The sequence below is a fragment of the Cyprinus carpio genome, chromosome A10, assembly GCF_018340385.1.
Source record: "Cyprinus carpio isolate SPL01 chromosome A10, ASM1834038v1, whole genome shotgun sequence".
Taxonomy (NCBI): domain Eukaryota; kingdom Metazoa; phylum Chordata; class Actinopteri; order Cypriniformes; family Cyprinidae; genus Cyprinus; species Cyprinus carpio.
In genome coordinates this window covers 8057368-8077072 of record NC_056581.1, presented here as the reverse complement: position 1 = coordinate 8077072, position 19705 = coordinate 8057368, and the positions used below count along the sequence as shown (strand labels likewise).

General features: G+C 35.5%; 2 protein-coding genes across 4 annotated transcripts; one reads left to right on the top strand and one right to left on the bottom strand.

Annotated features, from left to right (window-relative positions):
- Positions 1–1822: 1822 nt before the first annotated feature.
- Positions 1823–8218, top strand: LOC109073324 (procollagen C-endopeptidase enhancer 2-like). The gene is made up of 9 exons (XM_019089462.2): positions 1823–1978; positions 4655–4763; positions 4843–5101; positions 5317–5441; positions 6288–6424; positions 6543–6883; positions 6967–7047; positions 7442–7612; positions 7725–8218. Exons 1-9 carry the CDS (start codon positions 1866–1868, stop codon positions 7853–7855), a joined length of 1467 nt encoding a protein of 488 aa, XP_018945007.1. The 5' UTR covers positions 1823–1865; the 3' UTR covers positions 7856–8218.
- Positions 8219–10325: 2107 nt separating this feature from the next.
- LOC109073323 (transmembrane protein 88-like) lies at positions 10326–18553 on the bottom strand. 3 transcript variants are annotated; one of them, XM_042765003.1, is made up of 5 exons: positions 18229–18553; positions 16627–17036; positions 13342–15699; positions 11438–11542; positions 10326–11319 (listed from the first exon to the last, which is right to left on the bottom strand). In XM_042765003.1, the coding sequence occupies exons 2-3, from the start codon at positions 17002–17004 to the stop codon at positions 15418–15420; spliced, it is 660 nt and encodes a 219-aa protein (XP_042620937.1). In that variant the 5' UTR covers positions 17005–17036; positions 18229–18553; the 3' UTR covers positions 10326–11319; positions 11438–11542; positions 13342–15417. The 3 variants fall into 3 exon arrangements, with proteins under 3 accessions (XP_042620937.1, XP_042620935.1, XP_018945006.1); XM_042765001.1 differs by having other exon boundaries at positions 13346–15699; XM_019089461.2 differs by having other exon boundaries at positions 13357–15699.
- Positions 18554–19705: the final 1152 nt, after the last annotated feature.

Here is a 19705-nt window from a genome sequence, read left to right as displayed (position 1 = left end):
CCGTTTTTTATCTTTACATCCCTTTGCCAAGAATACATTTTGATGGATTGTTTTTGCAGTGATACTCGAACCCTTGACCTTCCTCCAGGTCATCAAGCCATTGTTGGCTAAACACCACTCCTCTCCTCCCTCCCCCTTCACCCGTCAGCCAGGGTTCACGCTCCCTCCACCCCCAGCAAACCCCACATCACCACATTCTTGTGCTGTTGCCTGTCATCACAGCTCCAATCACATCCCAGAGAGTACAAACACAACCAGATGCCAAGCACAACACACAGTTGGAAGCATCTACAATGGATTCACATGATACAGTTTAAATGTGTTTTCATTACTGTGTAAATTTGGCTTTGTACTTTGCTAATGATGCTTAGGTTTCCTGTCGATCTTTTCCTTTGTTCATTGATTAAACTATGGTGACTAGATGTCCTCTTCCTTTGAGAACTGCTGATCTGCTGTGATCTGTTATGAGATTTATATTTCTGAAGGTTTTATGTGAATGTCGATTGAAAGGCCAGAGCTACAACAGAACACCATAAAAGGTAAATTCTTCAAACAACTTGATTCATTCCCTTTACCCTGACCAGACACAGATAGAGAGCATGAATGTGTTCACAAGACTGAGGTTGCTTATCCCATTTACAACCAGAAGTGCCTTTTAATCTTAAAGGAATGTTCTGGGTTCAATACAAGTCAAGCTCTATGAACAGCATTTATTGATTTACAACAGAAAATTATTCAGCTCATCTTTCATGACTCAAAGAACATGAAATCAGTGTTGTTATTGTTAAATAAAAGATGAAAACGATTAAAAATGATTTTAATTCATTAAAATAAATATGAAATTTAATTTAAATTAAAAATATATATATATATATATATATATATATATATATATATATATATCTATAATATATATATATATATATATTAGATGAAAAACCTAATTGAGAATTATTTTTTGTTTATTTTTTTTTTTAATTAATCAATAATTATAATATAAATATAAATTTTATTTATATTTTAACTGAAAATATAAAAATAAAAGCTTCAAATAGTAATAAATATTAGAATTGTGTATGAATAATACATTCTTTAAGTTTTAATAAGTTCAAACATTTCCCCTTTTTATTTTCTTAATGCACATTGCTGGTCTTATTGTGCATAATTCATTTTTATTTCCTATAAGCTAGTTGCTGCCTTTGAGTAAATAAAAACAAATAAATAAAATAAAAAAAATTAGGTCACGATTATGAGTAACTTGCAACTGCGAGATACAAGGTTGCAATTACCTTTCTTTTTTATATAATTTGAGGCGGCAACAGACTTCTATTCTATATTTGTGTCATTTCATTTGTTCTCTAGAATGAGAATATCAGATGCTCCCAATAATAACACTTACAGCTGACAAGTAACATTTCAACTGTGACTCTCTAGTTGCTGTTATTAGCATTTTACTAGTTGAGATAATAAAATATACAGCGCTTCCTCAGGCGCTTCCTGATAGCAGATGGAGCAGCCTGCAGATCACACCTAAAACCTGAAAACCTGAGCAGCATGGAGAGAGATTCTCTGGAAAACCTAATCAAGTAGAATGGCTTTCATTTTCAATGGCTCCTGCACACAGAGTTTGCGTTGCATTTGTTTCTTTCCCTTTCCTGCTTTTGTTGATGCAGCATTTTTCCCTTTGGCCTAAGTCAATGAGGCTGTTGTTCAATCCAAGGTGAACATCTGGCTCCAATTAAAGCCTCTCTTTGCTAGTCCCCCCCCATAGCGTCACTTTCCCACTCCCTCTACTCTTTCCTCAGCATCCCGCCCTCCAAACCTCCACCTCCTCTCCGTGTCATGTGTCCTGCGGCTGCATCTGTATGTGGATCTCAATGCTGAGGAATATGGAGCGTCTGACTGCTGTGTGGAGTTTGGGGTTTCTTCTGTCTCTGAGTTTTGGAGGGGTCTTGTGTCAAAACAACAGCTACACCAGGTGTGTGCGGTAGGGCTGTGGATGAGGATAAGCTAAGCATGCAAGTCAAAACAGCTCTTTAAATAACCTTTTTTACAAACCCTCAAGAGTTTTTACTGCAGCAGCTGTTTAAACTTACTAGCTTGCACTTTTACATCTTTTTAAGTGTTTATTTATGGTATTAAGTGTCATTTTTATCATTTTTGGAGAGTGTGAACTGTATGTATTCTCAGGAATATTGATTATAGACTGAAGAAGGCTGGCAGTACCTTGGTGTTAGTGTGTTTTCAGGGTGGATCAGATCGCTTTACCCTGTGTCATAGCTTAAACTGAAGAAAACAGATGAATCATTTGTTAAATCATGACTAGACTGAGCAATCTGGCCAGCATCCTTTTGGGCAGAAGTTCTGGAAAATGTTTTATGCTATTTAGGCTGTTGTGGTTGCAGAAATAGCTCAAAAATGAAATTTCTGTTCATATGACTTTGTCTTTGTTGGAGAATTTTTGTAGAGTGTTTGTGCTCCATACAATCGAAAGTACCCAAAGTAGACAAAAAAGTAAAAAAAAAAAACCCTTAGTTTAAGATTTTAGGTGTACTGTCCCTTTAAATGTGTTTTTTATTTATAAAACTGAAATATGTTCACGCATAACTTATTTCTAATTGGTTGTGACATTTGTAAGTAGCTCTAATTTTCTATGTATGGCAAATCAGTTTTATTTACTTGTTCATTTTTATTAACACAGTAAATATTTGAAAAGGTCACTGAAATTATACCATGCAATAAACATCCCTACTGCTGAGTGCAGAGAATCTGTCTCAGACGGGTCTGTGGGAGTGACTGCAACTTTTCTGGCCCTGCACAATTACACCACAACACAGCTCTGTTTTATTTTACAATTAAGTTTATATGTTTAAGTTTATATGTTGCTGTAGACTTCAGCGATATTAGCAAAATAAAACATTGCAGGACATTCAAAAGGAATTTTGAGTTCTCAGTGATCTCAGAAACACTTCCTGTGAAGTTATAAACACTAAATAAAAGTGTCTGCCTCTGTGAAACAGCTTTGAAAATGTAGCCTGCCAGACTCATTATTTAAAGTAGAACAATCCTACAGTCCAACTGCTCTTTTGCAACACTAACTTAAAGCTACTTAAAAGAGACCAAATCTTTTTAATATAACTATACGATGATGTACATCACATCATTTAAATCACTTGTGCATTTTTCTGGCACAAAAACAAAAGTTTTTAACAAATTAAAATCTTAATTTGGGTGACAACTTTAAACTTGTATATTTACACTAAATTATAAAAAATATATAAATAATTTAGATAACTTAGTAATATAAAATGTACTAATTAATATTTTGCTATTAAAATGCAGTAATACACAAAAATCTGGTTTATAAAATGGATAGTTCCGGTCCTTGATTCTGATTGGTTGAGCCACGTTCAAAGCTGTTGTAAATTACAATACAAACATTTGTTACTTCTGTGTGTTGCCCGGCAACCACATTGTTGGACCCACAACTGTTTCTGAGGCCCCGTTTACACTAGTGGATTTTCGTTTTAAAACGGCGTTTTAGATCTCCATCTACACTACACAACCTAAAACGCATGTCACGTGACCATTCATGCAGGTACAGCCATAGATATGAATAGTTAGATTCCCTATTATTTAGATCACGGACGAGTCTACGTGCTTGGAGCGATTGAATGAGGAATCTACCTATACATCTATGGGTACAACATTACAAACTAAAACAGGGTCTGCAGCATTTTCAAAAGTCTGCGTTTTTCGAGGGTCGAAAACGCCCGAGTAGTGTAAACGATAGGCATAACCGTAGCAAAAGTTATGCGTTTTAAAACGAAAACGCACTAGTGTAAACGGGTCCCCTGGAACTACAGTGTTTGGTGGAAGAATACTGTTTTTATTTATATCATTACACTTTATTTGCTCTGTTTTATTCTGTGAAACCTTACTACTTATATGGAATAACCTTTTTTTAAAAGCAATAAGCCCCGTGAAGCCGTGGTTTACAGTGAATTTATAACAGCTAAGGGGGTTTTAGGCACGATGCGAAGCGCACTACGTCCCTTAGCTGTTATAAATTCACTGTAAACCAAGGCTTCTTGGGGCTTTTTTTTGCTTTAGTTTAATTATGCAGTGTTGAGTTGAAACTGAACGTCTGTCCTATAAGTATAGCAATATGACGTAGGCTATGTCTAGCTAAATTATATTATTACGGTAATTTTTAAAGCCTCCCAACTTTTAAAACCGATCATATTTGTTCTTTATAGAATTTTGAAAGCACTTTCTTATAGATTTTTTTTAAATGTTTCTGTGATTTATCTAAGTTAACTGTATTTTGTCTGACTGAAATGCTTCACATGACATAGAAATGAAAGCTGGAAACATTGACATATTTATGCAGTGAATAATTACATATTAATGTATCTTTAATAGTTTTTGGTTGGAAAATATTAATTATTAACAGTATTCTCAGCCCGGATGCCTCCCATAATTCATTTTTGGAGTTGTTGTTCTGTGCATCTGTTTGTACTTGTGAAATTATGTCTCCTGTAAACTACGTCTTGGTCTTTTGACTCACCTCTCAAAAGCTGTGTTTATTGTGCAATATAAACACATTCAGTATTTCCTCTTAGTCACCAGAAATCCTTCCTCACTCTCCCAGGCCTGTGTTTAACTGTGGCGGTAATCTGGTTGGAGACTCAGGCTTTGTGGGCAGTGAAGGATTCCCATCGTTCTACAAACCCAACAGCCAATGTACCTGGTACATCACAGTGAGTTCACACTCCACACGCTCCGGATGTCGTATCCCAGAAATAAAAGCCTTTAAGTATCTCTGTCTCTTTCTGCTAGGTTCCAGAGGGCAATGTGGTCATGCTGTCCTTTAGGGTTTTTGACCTGGAGGCTGATCCTCTCTGCCGCTATGACTATGTGGATGTGTATAACGGACACTCTAACATGGTACAGAAGCTCGGGCGTTTCTGTGGAACGTTCCGGCCCGGAACTCTCATTTCCACATCCAACACCATGATGGTAGAGATGGTATCAGATTCAGGAACAGGAGGAAGAGGGTTCCTGGCCCACTTCAGTGGAGGAAAGCCACATGTAGATGGTGAAATCAAACATACCAACTATTAAACATCAAACGTATTGTGATTGACTCTGGTTCTTTCAGCATTTCATTTTCAGTGTGAACAGAGAAAATACTTGATTCTGGAAACTTCTTGTTTTGACTTCTCTTGAGCTTATTATGCATATTATAAAGTGAATATTTGTAGCCTCGATTGTCTTTCTTTTCTTTGAAATGATTTTTTTTCTTTCTTTCAGAGCACCAGTTTTGTGGCGGGAAGCTCACAAAGTCTCAGGGCACAATCAAAACTCCCAATTGGCCGGATAAAAATTATCCAGCGGGCATCAGCTGTTCCTGGCTTATAACAGTGGAGCCGGAAATGGTCAGGAAAAAACATAACACTACAGTTCTGATCTTTCAACACTGAATAGTTGGTGGCACGCCAGACATTTTTTGCAGCCTGTTAATTAAATGATAAGAAACAAGCCTGTCGGGAAACATGGCTTTCTTTGCTTGAATCTGGGATATTTTCCAATATATTATATTATGTTACAACTGTTTCCCAGAATAAAAAAGTAGTTAGCAACACTAACTTAAAGCTACTTAAAAGAGACCATATCTTTTTAATATAACTATACGATGATGTACATCACATCATTTAAATCACTTGTGCATTTTTCTGGCACAAAAACAAAAGTTTTTGAACAAATTAACAGCTTAATTTGGGTGACAACATTAAACTTATATATTTACACTAAATTCTATATATAAAAAAAATCGAATTTATATAACTTAGTTATGTACTAAGAACATTTTGCTATTAAAATTCAGTAATACACAAAAATCCAGTGTTTAATTATGCAGTATTGAGCTGAAATTGAAGGTTTATCCTATGATGTAGGCTATGTTTAGCTAAATCATATTATTACCTTAATTTTAAAAGCCAACTTCTAAAACCGGTCAGATTTGTTCTTTATGGAATTTTGAATGCACTTTCTTGTTGATTTTGTAAATGTTTCTGTCATTTATCTAGTCATTGTCAGGAAAAATGGCTTTTCTTTGCTTGAATCTGGGATATTTTCCAATATATTATATTATTTTATGTAACAACTGTTTCCCAGAATATGCATATTTATGTTTTGATTTTGAACTTTGTGCACCCCTCCACCTTTTTTTTAAGAAGAAAAAAAACTGATTAAATTTGAGATTTCAGAGTTTCGTGTTTTAGGTGATTGAGGTGAAGTTTGATAAGTTTGATTTGGAGTCTGACACATACTGCCGCTTCGACTATGTGACGTTCTTTAACGGAGGAGACAAAGACGATTCAAGACGCATCGGAAAATTCTGCGGAGACACTGCGCCTCAGTCAGTGGTCACATTCATCTCTTTGACTGCCATTTTATTATTAATACCATATGTTTGAAACTAAACCTAAAATGTTTTTCAGTTGCATTCATCCATGTTTTTTGTGTGCCATTTGCAGGAACATTATTACCAATAGCAATGTGCTGTTGGTGCAGTTTGTATCTGACCTTAGCGTGACTTCAGACGGATTCATGGCGTCATACACTAGCATCCCACATGGCCTTCGTACTCCGACTACTGGTGGTGATGTTGCGTCAGGACCTAGAGTGGCATCCACAGCCACAAAACCCCGTCTCACCCCGGGCGAACCGGTGAAACCTGTGGTCTTCACAGCAGAAGCAACAACTATAACTGCGACCACCACTACTGAACAGCCAATGCCACGACCCACACCCGCTAGACCCTTTAAACCTGTGAGACGTCCAGTCAGTAAACCAGAACCAGATGAATCCAGACCAGGTGAGGAAGAGATATAAGAGTAACAAATGATGCTGGTTATGGTGGATGATAACTTGTTAGACATTCTTGAATGTCTTTTTCAGCCACAGACACGAATCCACTGTGCGCAAAGGCATGTAAACGAGTCGGAACCATCAAGACTAGTTTCTGTGCTAGTGAATTTGGTAAGTCATTACCTACCTACACTGACAATCTGGTGTAGAAGCACTTTTTACTCAAAAACTGCTAGTAAATTTTATAGTTAATTACAAAGAAACAACAAGTACACATTTAATTAAATAATACATTTCTGGGAAGAAAGATTGGAATAGGCTAGTATTTTCTTGTTTGCTTACTGACACCAGATTTCTGAATGTATGTCTGAAAGGACACTTTAGCTATTATTTTCTCACTTTCTTTCAATTCATTTTCATCTATATAATATAATATAATATAACATAATGTTATATAATTTAATACAGAATAACAATAGGCTATAATTTCATTTTAAAGGGGTGAACTATAAGAGTGATTCTTTATTTCAGTTTGTTTCAATGTCTCTCTCTCTCTTATTCTCAGTTATCACCGGTAAGCTGACAGCATTGACTACTGGAGCTAGTCGAAGTATGCAGGCCACAGTGTCCTTGATTAAGGCATATAAGGCTGGTAGTCTTACCATCACCCAAGCTGGAGAAACCATGTCTGTCAAACTTTTTTTGCCCTGCAAGAAATGTCCATTTTTGCGCAGAGGTATTTGGCTACATATGCACATAATTACAAACCTGTGTCAGATTCCTTGTTCACTATTCTGCATTAATTTCTCACATATCAGCCAGTTACTGATTTATTGTCTCTTCATTAGGTCAAAACTATATCCTGATGGGTCAGGTGGATGAGGAAGGTCGTGGTGTTCTCATTCCTGGTAGTTTCACTGCCCTGTACAAAGCCCCACAGCACAGGATGCTGACCCATATCAACAACCAGCCATGCTGATCTGATCACTCAGATCCATGTTAGCACGATCAGCCATCAGAGCAAAGACACTAGAGGAAAGAAATGGACAGTGATTAGTCAACAGCCAAAACTAGTCTAGATATTAAGAGGTGTTTTTTTGGCATTGTAATATAATGCTCAGGAAGTTACACACACAATTTCCGGTGCTTTGCTTAGCTATAGTGTGTTTCAAACTTCTCAACTCAGAACTGTATTTTGTTGTTGTGAAGTGAAGATATTTTTCCTACAAGTTAACACACACACACACACACACACACACACACACAGATGTCTCAAAATATATTTGTAATTTATGATGATGTCTTCTAATACAGGATTTATATAACACATTATTGCATTGAACTTTAGTCTGTGTTGTTTTATTGGGATGGGCTTTTTCCTTCCACTGGAAGCTGGTTTTGATCTAGAATACACAATTAACAACGAATTAAACCATGAGCGCATACTAAACTGATAATGTGGTAACAATAACACTTCTTTCTTTCTTTTCCTCCTGCTATCTTTCTTTCTATGTACAGAATAGCTTACTACCACTTCATCATTGATGTGACTGTTAACTAAAACTATTTTTTAAATAATTCTTCTAAATCATTTCTGCAACTGAAATAAAGCTGAAATGAAATGATAATAATATTAAATAATTCTTACATTGATTGATAGATAAAAAATAAATTGAATAATATATATTATGTTTAAATACTAACTTTATACTTTAAAATACTAAAAAATTAAACAAAACTAACTGAAAAAAATTGATTTATGTACTAAAATCACCAAAGCTTAACCAAAAAAAAAAAAAAAAAAAAAAAAAAAGTCAAAATTATAATGAAACCTGAAAATGTAAAAAAAAAAAGCTAATCCAGAAAATTAATAAATACTACATGGCCACAGGCAAATAAAATAATAAGTAATAATTAATAATAAAAAGATAAAAATGAGGTTGGTAGCTAGCTAGTTAAAAAAAAAACTGCATCACAAGTGTATCACATCTAGCTTCAGCGACACCTGCACCGTTTTATTTCTCTTTCTTTTGTTTTAATTCTCTTTTATCAATAGACTATCGAAAGTAGTCATTCTTTCCATTGAGAATACACAAAGCCTTAAATTAAACACCAAGGACATTGTGGATTAATTAAATTAAATTAAATTGATTACAACTAAAATGAGTGAGTAGTTTTTTTTTCTTTCTGTTTTTTTACATTTTGGGCCGCTGTGCCAAGAATGTGTTTGCATTAAGTAATTTAGTAAATAATGCAGCGTTTTAGTGCTGTGATATTTTTAGAATAAAGTCAAAATGACGAGATTAAAGTTATGACTATTCACAAGGGGTTTTATTGACACGGATTGATCTACTACACTGAATTTTTTCAACATGTCTTCTAATATTCATTCATTTTTATTTCATGCTGTAACTAGAAAATAGGAAAAGATGATTCATTCTCATGCTGCTTGGCGTACAAATGTTTTTGAATATGGTCCCGGGACTGTTTGAAACTAAAATCATGGGTTTAGTGTCATCTAGTGGCTGACATTTTTACAGAGACTCTGCTCAAAGAGAAGCAATTACTGCAGTTCTCTAAAAAAATACCTCTGTAACATGTCAGCTTTATAAATGCATCATATAAATATCCAATCATAAGAAACATAAGCTCTTATAGGCCGATATATCATCATGACATTAGATGCTTTACAGACATCCATCAACGTCACTTAGGCCTACTTAAAGCGGATAATGACTTGCAAAGGCACAATGAAGCTAATTCTTGTCCTGTGTCTGGTAACCAAGGAATTTGTATCCTGTCTGTCCTCTCTGCGTCCTCCCTGATGACAATGGCCCACTCTTATCTGAAGTCTGGGTAATGTGTTTGTGTTTACACATTGAAATTAAATTACACAATGCAGGATGACAGTTATTCTACTCAGCCAGACAAGTTGGAACATCTTAGAGTGTTAAAGTGGCAAAACATCCACAGCATCTGTAGTTAGAGTCCATACATTGCAAATTACATTATAAAGGATGAGACCAGCAGTGAATAGTGTTAACTTCCTATTGCATTTTCATTTTCAATAATATGGTGCAATATTACAGACAAACAATTGATTAAAAAATAAACTTTATTTTATTTTTTAATTTTTTTATTATTATTATTAATTAGCCTATGATGAGTATTTTATGATGATTCAACATCCTCAGACTCCAAAATTAAACTGTAAAGATTATGTCTGGGTCATATTTTAAACTTAATATTTTAAACATCCTTATACATCACAATATTACTCTTATAGTGGGTAGAAAAACAATATGTTATACAAAGTAAACATGTTCCAGATAATATAATTTAATAATTTCATTAGTACAATATAAAACATTATTTTGTTTGGTAAGATTTTCTTATGTTATCAAGCTTGATTTTTTACCTAACACATTATTGATGGATACACCAAAATGTATAGCTGCCTTTTTTTATTTTGTCTTAATTAGTGTTATGTTATGGCAAGTCCTTTGCATATCTATTTACGTATCAAAACAACCTCAAACTGAAAATTAAATAGTGGGGAAGTCTGTCAATAACATGTCCAGATCATATTTTACTCCCAAGCCAAAATAAATAAGAATTTATATTTTGCACAAAGAAAATAAAACCTTTTAGTACAAAGAGGGAATTGTTTTGTATGACAATTACGCACATTTCATCACATTTAAATGAGACAAAGATTAAAAATAAAAATATGTTTATATATTTAAACTAAATTGTATTCACTAATCAAACTGCTTTGATAGAATCAGAGAATAAGAAACAAATTATAATCACAATAATTACTAAATGTATATATACATTTTATATTATAATTCCAGTGATTAGTACAAAATGTTTTCTTTTGCCTGAAATGCATTCATAAACCTCTGAAAAACCAACCATGGTTTATCATCTGAAAAACAACAGGCAATCATACATCCAGGATCAGATTTGCACGACAAAACACATATACATTGCATTTGTATTTAAAAAAATCCAGCTCAGTTCCTGTTTTTCCATTCCATGTGGCCTGCACACTCTGTCTCCCTTGAAACATTATATTATATTTCAACACAATAAGAACAAGACAGGTGAATGGTCTGGCAAGAGGGTGGAGGAACCAGAGGAAACACTGACATCTTTACTAAATACAAAATATTTAGTTTAATTACACATGAGGGAAAAGTCTAGTAGGCTCCTACAACGCTCCTCTACTCTGGACGTCTACAGCAGGTACAAGGCAAGAGATTCTGGGAAAGAAGCCCAGAGGTCAGCAGGTGGCGTCAATAATATTGCCTTCCATCTGGTGGCGATAAACTACTCGTGCTTTATGGGAAAAATAGACGGGACGTGTGGCGCTTTCCTCTCCGTCGTAACCCCAGGAGACTGTCGGAGAGAAGCCAGGTTGCACCTCAACAGATGGCACTGTGAATGTAAAGAGAGAGAGGAAATTAATGTTTAATGTCAGGTACTGAAAGACAGTTTGATTTATAACTTAATTAGCAACATATCAGGACAAAATTTGGTAAACAAGGTGACTTACCAGGTGGAGGAGGGCACAGCCTGCTTTTACCCAGGTCTTTACAGCGTTTGTACCAAGGAAAACACTGCAAGACTTTCTTACCCATGGTTTACCCAATCTAGAGGACTGGAGAGAGAACATAAAGTGTAAGATCTACTGACTGATGAACGTGGACTTTCAGTGCCATCGTGTTTGTGTGTGTGTGTGTGTGTGTGTGTGTGTGTGTGTGTGTGTGTGTGTGTTATTTTTCAAGCTTATCTCACTTCTCCGACCGGAACGTTAGCTGAAAGGTGAAAGCGGGAGATTGCTAATAATGGCTCAAAGAAACAAAGAGCTCATTGATCCTGAGAGGATTAATCCTCAGTCGCTGCTGTATCGCTTGAGCTGGACGCATAGCTGTGTTCCCTGACCCACTTCGGAGGGCTGGGACAACCGACCGAGAACAATCAGCTCTGACTCCATAATCAGTCACAAAGTCAGTGTTTATGAATCTTACTTACAGGAACCGCTCTATAACTGAACACTTCTGTTAAGTAAATAACGAGCAGCACCACCCATGTATTTAGCAGAATGGAACAATGATTTATTTTGTCATGTTTAAATCCTTAAAATGTTCTATATATGACAAATGTATTAACAAAGAAATAACGTTAGTAAAATAAAGTGTTCTGCAAATGTATTTCTGGTTTTGCTAAATTTAACAACCAGAGATATATTTATTTTTAGATATAATATTTTTCAAAGATAAGAAAATGTAAATTAATAAAAAAAATATTAAATTAAAATTAATGAATGAACAAATCAACATTCTTTATACTATTGAGAAGTTTACAATATTCTATTTATATTTACATTTATTTATTTATTTAGCAGACACTGTTATAAGCAAACAAATAAGGAATACAATTGGAAAATTGTTCAGATTTTAAAGTAATAATTTGAAATGGCACATTCTTAAAATGTTTGATTGCACAACATCAAAATCTGGCTAAGAGTAAAAATTGTGTGTGTGTATATATATATATATATATATATATATATATATATATATATATATATATATATATTATAGCCAGGGGTTAACAGAAATGCAGGCTGTGGACAATTTGAATAAATTAATTTAAATGAATGAATGAATGAATAAATAAATATGTCTTTTTAAAAATTTATTTATTTAAATTTGCTATAGTTTAGAATTGTCAAAATAACATGCTTTAGTATAGTTGCAATATAAAAACATATTTTTCTTTGAATTTAGTAACTTTGTGTTGTAATATCAAACTTGCTATTTTTCTCAAATTATTGATGGGTGGCCTTTATAAACCAAAATACAAATACTTCGCAAGGACATGATAATATTTTGGGGTCATTTACATCAACAAACTTTGCCAAGACCCCTTTCACTCCAGTGCTCACTGATCCCTTGATTAAGCACCGAACCTAGCCAATAGTTGTAAGAAAGAAGCTTTGTCATTCTATGAAAGTATCTTACATAAAACTCAACCGAGGGGAGGTTAATCCTTCATTTAAGAAAATCAGAAAAGAACGACTTGGCGCGCGCAGCACACAGACACATCACAGATCATATGAGTGCAAATCCAGACAAACATGAGCCCAGCATCAGCAATCTGAGAAAAAAAACATTGTTTATAGCCAACAAGTTACAAAAATGTAAGTCTAAATAATAAACTCTTTAAATTGAGAGTAGGTCTGCTTCATAATTTACAGTTCAGGTAGCAGGAAATATAATAAAAATGTGCACGTTAGCAATATTATAGTGGGCATAAAAGAGTGAGTATAGCTATTATGTCAAGCTCACTAAACATTTATGCATGATGCATATATATTAAGAAGTTGTTTTGCCCAAACTATAACACATAATCTTTGCCTGCGACAAACACGCCCATTTAAAACATTTTATTCACCAACTTGTGTCAAACCTGTAGAGAAACGAAGTGGCGCCGCGTGTCCTATCCAGTGATCTGATTGATCTGCTGCGTCTGAAACTCTGGCTCCATGAGAGTGTGCTCGTGCTGGTCCCTACAGAGATCGTCTTATGGCAGTGATCAGGTCATTCCCGGCGGACACTGATGCTGTACTGACTCTGTCTGCCCCTCTGTTCCGTTACCTCGGTTGCGTATTACAGCTTTGAGTGAGCGTGCGCGGAACGCCATGGGAAATTTCCACAGACTGAGGCTTTAAATAACTAATCCTGCAAGCCACAACAAAAGCTCCTGACCTCAGAAGTGGCTGAGTACATTTCAGGGGCGGAACTAGAAAATTATTTTTCGGGTGGCAACACCAAAGCAAACAACATTCAATAGTTCTATACGTAATCTAGGCTATAGTAGGCTATCTATACAACAAGTATATCATTGAAAACAAATTATGGCCGTAAGCAGCAATCGTCGAGGTCCAAAAACCAATGGCCCATGATTAGCGATCTAACGGAAATAAACCTCATGATGCGTTTTTTACAGGAATGTCTAACTTGAATCTTTAGGCTACTGAAAATTCGGGTTTGATGAACCGGTTACAGCAAAACAGGGGTCAAAAAGCGCAACTAGCTTTCAAAAGAAATCACTCCCTCTTACTGTTTAAAGGAGAGGTCAAAAATACTGCTCTAAAATGTTATCTGTCATAAGGCATGTGATCATAATATATTTGGTGTAAGTGTGAACATATAGCCTATTCAACATTTAGACTAAAAGCATATCCATCCATTTCAAATGAATGTGAAGATATCATTTGCAGCTCAAAGCTATCTGAAGCACTTTTCTCAAGGCTCTTTTATTATTATTTTTTCTATAGTTATGTGTAGTCATATCTTACTTTTTTATTCATACCACAATAATAAAAAAGTGTCTTTATTGAAATCTTATATTTAAATATATAATCTTGAAAAAGACAAATAAATGGTCTCATCATTTTAAATGGATGGCAGTATATTTCATATTTCATCTTGTCTGGCTACTTGAAAATATGTTTTATTGGGTCTATAAAAATTAAATAAAGGTTTAAAGATCTATAAGAATATATATATATATATTTTTTGCCTGTAGCCTAGTGTCTGACAGATATCACTGATGTCTGAGAAATCAAACTACTCACTGTTGATGATATTTCATACATTTTTGGTGAGAATGTTTTATTAATTTTATAAATTGTAAGAGGTGTTTGCACAGCAATAAGAACTTTTTTTTTACAAAGACTTCATAATTATTTTTCCTGTTAAATGTACAAAAAAAAATCACAAAAATACTGTACTAAAAACATGTTACAAAGGAACAACATTAAAATATCTATTTCATTTTTAAAAATAGTTCCACCCTTTTTCACCATCTTACAGACTTTAGGTTAGATGCCATATTCAATTTAACACATGAACACAAGGCTGTGAGGGATAGATTTAGACTGATGATACACAGGGCAACTCTTTGAGCAATGTTGCTGTTAACAAGCAACCAGGTGAGACACAGGGCCCACGACAGATCTAAAGTATCCAGATAAAAATTTGTTACCCATTCTCAGTGGCAAGCAACATTGCCCAGCAACATTGCTCAAAAAGTTACCCCGTGCATCATAAGCCTTACCATCTTTACAATGCCACAGACTATATAAAGATAGATCATGTAATTTTCATGACTCACAACTTTAAAAATGTTTGTCTACCGAAAAAGATGTTTTTTCAGCTGAAAAATCTTTATGTTGTTAAACAACAGTAAAATCCACTGAACGCACTGCACTTCTATCCCTCACAGCCTTGTTTTCATTCCTGTCAAAAATGAAATATGGTGTTACTAAGGTCTGACTAAGGTCTATAGGTTGATCCAGTTAAAAAGGACGGAAAAACATCATTGCAAAAGCACGGCTTAAAAGAGTATGACACTGAATTAAATGCACAATTTGTAAAAAAAAAAATCAGTTTAACAAAACTGCTGAGAACATGGCACTGCTTGTATTGACATACTGGAACTCTTTTTTGTAAGGTTTTCTTCTGCTCAAACCCACACGCTACCCTTTCCCTCGCTCTCTCCTGCCCCCTGCTGGCCACAGCAGCCCCACAGGCCTCGATGACGTGATGCAGGCAGGTTCTTGTAGACAGCACGGCTGTAGGGGATGAAGCACAGGCCCAGCTGGAGGTGGCGTGCCATCCTGCAGTAAGCGGCCAGAGCCAGAACCAGGAGCGGAGCCAGCAGCAGGAACCCCACCACCAGTAACGCCACACAGCCTCCATCATCCAAGAGATCTGAACAGTAGACTGAAGTACCGTGGTGCTGAACCTTTGGAACAGACAGGGAGGAGTGCAAGAAAAGGGGTTAGTTAGGAAGATTTCACAAGAGAGGGAGGGGACTGAAAGTACTGTAAAATTGTGCCTGATATACTGTATATTGTCAGATCAGATAAGAGCATGATTACACTGACCAGAAAATTAATAAAAACATCCACATATGGTGAAGAAGTGGGAGTTGACTGAGGCAGCTCATTTAGAGATGATTAACTTATCACTGTCTCAGTGAAATGATAAAGAGAGGATCACACCTCACCCAGGTGTTTTGTCTTAGTTTGACTAAACTCTAGGAAGTTTAGTCATCAGTGCAATGACACTAGAGCAATCTGAGCTGTTTTCATTTCTTTTGGAGGGAGAGAGATGACATTTGGGGTGGATAGTAACAAATGTATCATAAATATACACTAGGTTTCAAATTTGGGGTCAGTAAGATTTTCAAAAAAATAAGCACTCATTAAATTGACCAAAAGAGACAGTAAAGACATGTATTCAATCCTGAAAAATCCTGGAAAATGTATCACGTTTCCACAAAAATATTAAGCAGCAAATTAGCATATTAGAATGGTTTTTAAAGGATCACGTGACACTGAAGACTGCTGAAAATTCAGCTTTACAATCACAGGAATAAATCACATTTTAAAATATATTAGAAATAGACAACAGTTCTTTTAAATTGTAATAATATTTCACAATATTACCGTTGTTCTAGTATTTTTATCAAATAAATAGGCCAGCACTTCTTTCAAAATCATTAAACAAGCTACCGACCACAAACTTTTGAACCAAACCTCAAATCTTTTTTCCCCCTCACTTTTAATTTACAAAAATTAGAATGGCAATCGGTCAAGTAAATTTGGTCATTTTGGACTGATATTAACCTAACATTAACGTTGTCTTACTTATTTGTTACGTAACTTACCGTTGAATGGCAGAGGAAGCCGAACACGACCATGACGAGCGAAGGCAAGAGGATGAGGCCGAAGATCAATGCAGCCAGACCCACATTGAGCGCGGCGATGATCAGATTCTGTGCTGTGACCAGAACAGAACAAGCCCAACAGTCCAGAGAGCCCCTCAGCTCTATGGGAGACTCGTTCAGCTCACTGCCTGCTATCGAGTACGGAGGAGGAACCACCACACATGAGCTGGACACGTTTGCCGGAGTACTGGAGGAGATGGAGCCGGTGTGGTGGAGGCGCGGGTGAGGTGTTTCGGGCTCCCCTCGGTCCGTGGCTGACTGCAGGGACACGGGTTTCTCCAAGGTACCATTACGGGAAATACTCATCTTGCCGTTCATCAAGCTTTCAGTTATGAAAGTCTAGTTTTTGGCTGGCAAATAAATAAATAAATAAATAAAGAATTGGCTACTGTAATTGACCAAAATACAGAAATAAATAACTTTTTAAGTCATGCTATCAACAATAAACTGACTATTAAAGGAATATTCCAGGTTCAAAAGTAGCTGTACAGTAGCTGTTTGTGAAATTATGTTGATTACCATCAAATAAGTTCTTAGAAAAAAAGCAAAAGATTGAGACACTTTTGGGGCACATTTCTGAAGGATTTAAAAGTGAAGCTTAATTTAGTAAAAACACTTAAAACTAGTGTATTATTTGAACTGTATAACTGTTCAGCGTTTACGAATTTAGCCCAATTCACTTATAAATTGTAAGTCCCTCACTGTAACCCAAGTGAAAAATAATTGTGCTCATCAGCGTTGTGCCACAAATGCTGTTGACTGAGCTTAACTTACATTAAAAAATAATATTCTTTTAAAAGAAAAGCAACTGTTGGTGGAAACTAAAAAGTTTGGACTGTATTCCTCTAAAAAGGTCTGGTAAAATGTAAAGAAAGCAAACGGTGATAACTAACACTGAAGATCAGGAAATGAAGTCGCTGACCCCACCCCGATCTCCAGGATGACCAAAAAAAATACTAAACAATAACTTTGGAACAGCTCATCAGGAAACGCTGATCGCTGACCAGACCACAAATACTATAAAACAGCGGAACCCCAAAAGAGCAACATCCTAAAGAAACAATCATAAATAGCTCTCGACAGCTTGTAACAGATTCACAATAATAATTTAAGCAAGCGAATGCCAGGAAAATATTAATTATCCTCTGATTTATGTAGTTTAGTCCCTTTGATCAATAATACACACTGAGTAGTATATATTTGAGTTCACATTGAAGATGTTGAATCTGAATCTAAAATTGTGAAATATTATTACAATTTTAAATAACCGTTTTCTATTTTATAATATTTTAAAATGTAATTAATTCCTGTGATAGCAAAGTTGAATTTTCAGCATGATTTCTCCAGTCTTCAGTGTCACATGATCCTTCAGAAATCATTCTAATATGATTTTAAAAATCGACACAAAAATCAAATATTACTGACATCATTTTTTAGGGACAGCACGATTAAAGTAAAACTTTGAAAGACATTTACATCATGAAACAGTGCTGTTTACATAAGTCCAAACACAATCCAAAGTCTAAAATCTTCTAGACTTACATTAGAGTAATAAAGTTGGACGTCCGTTCCCTCAAACACCACCTTTCCTCCAGCAGAGAAATTTCCTTTACTTGTTATATAATTTCCTATCCCCAATGAATCCTTCACACTGGCTGAGATGATTATTTCAGTCTATAATATTTGAACGTCTTATTTATGTACTTTTCATGTCCACTGGCTCTGTGTGAAACTGCACTCCTCTGTTTCAGCCCTTTCTCTTCCTCCTTTCCTGCTCCGTTCTTTCCTTCCTTTGACCAAGATGTCCTGCCTTGGTAACTCGGTAATATCTCTCCACTCCCACCTCTCTTTCTGGCCTCCCACTGCATTAGCTGGGGCATTTAGGTTTGTGGGGTTTTGGGTAGTGGGGGCGTAGTCTTATCCAGGAGATTTTTTTGCCCAATAAGATGGATGACCTCGACTCCCTTTGGAGCTACACACTCCGCATAAGAGTGTTTTGCACATTACACTGAACAAATTTGGTGTAGGATTTACCTTGAAGCAATTTTCGTTCAGAAATAGTGTCAATTTCATTTCTTACAAAGAAACGGCAAGTAACATTGAATTAAAGTAGAAAGACTGAAATAGTATTTTCTTGTTAAACATACTCCAATAAACACCAGCATGTTGGGACAGTATGTTTCTTCTGATGCAATAACATTTTTATTTTGTGCATTTAAGACCATTGCAAGCACATTCAGAAAAAAAGGTACAAAAGCTGTCACTGGGGCGGTACCTTTTCAAAAGGTACACTTTTGTACCTTTTAGGTACTAATACACTCTCAAAAATAAAGGTGCTTCAAAACGTTCTTCAAGCGATGCCATAGAAGAACCATTTTTGGTTCCACAAAGAACCATTCAGTCAAAAGTTGTTTAAAGAACCATCTCTTTCTCAGCTTTTTGTAATCTGAAGAACCACAAAGAACCCTTTGTGAAACAGAAAGGTTCTTCAGACGTTAAAGGTCCTTGATGGAACCATTTAGACAAAAAGGTTCTTCTATGGCATCGTGAAGTACCTTTATTTTTAAGAGTGTATGTACACTTTAGGTAGCCTACTAATATTGACTCTTTAGGTACAAAGGTGTGCCTTTTGAAAAGGTTCCGCCCCAGTGACACCTTTTGTACAAAACTGACATTTTATAGTTTTACTGTAAGAGTAAACCTAAAGAACAAATTTCTACATCCTTTTAATGCAGTAATTGGTATTGTGACTAAATCATTTTTCAATGCCCGTTGCATAACCTTGGTTCTTACATCACAACCTCTGTATTTTCATCACAGCCTAAAAGAACCAGACTGTGGTCTAAACTCAGACATCTCAAGCACAATAGAAGGAATCAGATGTCCTAAGGAATATATATATCATGATTAAGAGGCATATCAAAAAACTGTGAAATTTGAAATGTACTTTTGTAACTCTCCTGAGTTACAAAAGTATATGAAATACTGTGTATAAGAGTTAGTAAAGTCTTAAAGGTAT

Bases quoted from the DNA above. Each gene is read 5' to 3' on its own strand.
- LOC109073323 (XM_042765003.1), bottom strand. From the start codon at position 17,004: ATGAACGGCAAGATGAGTATTTCCCGTAATGGTACCTTGGAGAAACCC. The intron at 15,700-16,626 runs GTAAGTTACGTA...TCTGTTCCAAAG, and splicing joins GCTTCCTCTGCCATTCAACG to GTTCAGCACCACGGTACTTC.
- LOC109073324 (XM_019089462.2), top strand. From the start codon at position 1,866: ATGTGGATCTCAATGCTGAGGAATATGGAGCGTCTGACTGCTGTGTGG. The intron at 4,764-4,842 runs GTGAGTTCACAC...TCTTTCTGCTAG, and splicing joins AATGTACCTGGTACATCACA to GTTCCAGAGGGCAATGTGGT. The intron at 6,425-6,542 runs GTCAGTGGTCAC...TGCCATTTGCAG, and splicing joins TGCGGAGACACTGCGCCTCA to GAACATTATTACCAATAGCA.